General features: G+C 46.0%; 1 protein-coding gene across 1 annotated transcript; it reads right to left on the bottom strand.

Moving 5' to 3' along the window:
* Positions 1-602: 602 nt before the first annotated feature.
* LOC131055191 (protein MAINTENANCE OF MERISTEMS-like) lies at positions 603-2,004 on the bottom strand. Its single transcript, XM_059217634.1, has 2 exons — positions 1,525-2,004; positions 603-902 (listed from the first exon to the last, which is right to left on the bottom strand). The coding sequence occupies exons 1-2, from the start codon at positions 2,002-2,004 to the stop codon at positions 603-605; spliced, it is 780 nt and encodes a 259-aa protein (XP_059073617.1).
* Positions 2,005-2,454: the final 450 nt, after the last annotated feature.

The raw sequence follows: 2,454 nt of genomic DNA on the forward strand, positions 1-2,454 counted from the left end.
TATGATAACTACAAAGAAATCAAAAAACATGTGACTATACAGGAATGACAAAACGAAAGAATGAGAATGCTATTAGTTGCATATCATTTTACAATTAGTTGCATATCATTTCACAATTAGTTGCACAACATATCATTATCATACATCTCATTTTCAAGATACATCTCATAGCATATCACTATCATACATCTCATTTTCAAGATACATCTCACAACATATCATTATCATACATCTCATTTTCAAAATATATCTCACAACATCATGCATTATCACCTCATATTCATCAAATATCAAATCACATGCATCTATCTAAGCATTGCATTATTATAGAAACATCAAATCATATAGAAAGCATCATCCATAAAAACATCACATAAAGATCAAGAAAAATGGTGTTGTATATATATATATATATATATATAATGATCAAGTGTACAAAATTTGTCATGTCTGTCCCAGAATACAACAAAAAGATCAAAATACAATAGAGACAACATCTCTCAGGTATGACTATCTTCTAAGGGTGATGGTCTCGCAGCAGATGTCCCAGCACCAGGATCCCCAGGTAGATCCTGACGAGCAGTCCCCATCACGTCTTTTCTCTATGTCCTCGACCCAGTCTGCCTGGATCGACTGGATCTCATAGCCGTGAAACTAGGAACTTTGCGCTCCCTGGGCACCACATCCTCGTAATGCCTCTGATAATACTCCGCCTCCTTGGCTGTATAAGCCAACTCCCTCAGGGTGTCTCTCATCGAACCACCCACAGCCACTATGTCAAAAGTCTCTACTCGAGCCTCAACTCGACTCAACCACTCCAAAGTTGTATCCCGCTCAGTGGTCAGCTGTGTAATCTGCCATTGATGCGCCAGTAGCTGTGTCTGCAGATGCTGCACTGATAACTGCAAGGAACTAATCTAAACATCCTCGCGGTGTGTCAGAATCTGAATCTGTAGGGGTACCTATGTAGTGGTACCCCCTGTCCCTCTCCCTGTCCTCGGTGCTGGTGGGGGTAGTACATCTGACCTCCTCCTCTAAGTCAGCCGTCTAAACTCATCAGTCCCTCCCACCGTCGCTATCACCTCTCCTACCCTCTCCTCACCCCCAGCTCCAATAGCCAAACCTCCCCTCCCTCTATCCATCATAGCCCATCGTACTTCTCTCTCCACTCGTATCCCTCTATCACCACCATCCCCACCCCTATCTCCTCTCCTCCCTCGATCAAATCTCCCCCTATCCCCTCGTCGACCTTAGCCACCTCCTCCACCATCTCCACCGTCACTTCCTTCACCATCCCCACCTCCCTCATCCAACTCCTCTCCATCCTCCCCCTGTCTCCCTAGCCTCTCGGGCTGCTCATCCTCATCATCATCAAAAGCAAGAATCATCATTGTTGGATCCGATATCTTCGCCACCACATGAGTGAGCTGCGAAGAGTGCTGAGAACTCCTCTATCATCCCTGCATCTACTATCCCATAAGCATAGTCCTAGATCTGGCCGACTAAGTGGAAGAACTCCTCAACCATCATCGCGCTATCAATAGTGGGTCCCCACTCCAACACATCCTGTCTCCGTTGAGCATACAAGCATACTCCCTGTGGAATCCCCTGCTGGCATCCATACTGTCGATGAACCTGGCTGTGAAGAAATCTCTCTATAACAAAGGGCATCCGCCCTATCAGATATCTGGACATATAGACGTATGGCATCTCCATCCCATCCTCTACCCACACTTCACACTCCATATATGGTCTTGAGACGACCGTATCGATATCATCTAGCACTCGCCTCCAATGCTCTAGTATGCCCAGCTTGCGTTGGACAACTATCCCCTTGTATCCATAGGCATAAGCGCATCTCACAGGCCTGTCTCTGTTTGCAAGTGGCCTAGCAATGGGAATATGCTCCCACACCCATACCTGTAGCAGTGTGACCCCTGCGGATAGATTGTTGTATCCCAAATAAACCACCTGATGTAAGTCCCTGTATAAATGGGCCAACATAGTAGACCCCCATGCAAATTGGCGAGCTTGTGTCACCATGTCCTCCAGAACCAACCCCCATCCCACTGCCAGTCCCTTTGACCTACGGTCTGGACATAAGAAACCACCTATGAAACCTGCGAGTACTGATGGTAGAGGAGCATAATCAAAATCAATAAACTCCTACCATGGGATCTCATACCCACAAATCATATCATCCTACAGAATCTGGCGAAGAGCCTCTATGCCACCCTCCTCGGTCTGCTCATAGGGTAATAGTGCACCTACCACAGGAATCTGCAAAATCCAATAGTAGTCCTTAGGCGTCACTGTAATCTCGCTCGTCGCTAAATGAAAGGTGTTCGTGTCACTATGCCACCTCTTGGCCAACGCTGTCAACAAACTCCGGTTAATGATAACGATGCATCTCTAACAAAGAGGATAGGCCACATCTCTCAATAATATCCTTGT

This window comes from Cryptomeria japonica, chromosome 3, assembly GCF_030272615.1.
Source record: "Cryptomeria japonica chromosome 3, Sugi_1.0, whole genome shotgun sequence".
Taxonomy (NCBI): Eukaryota; Viridiplantae; Streptophyta; class Pinopsida; order Cupressales; family Cupressaceae; genus Cryptomeria; species Cryptomeria japonica.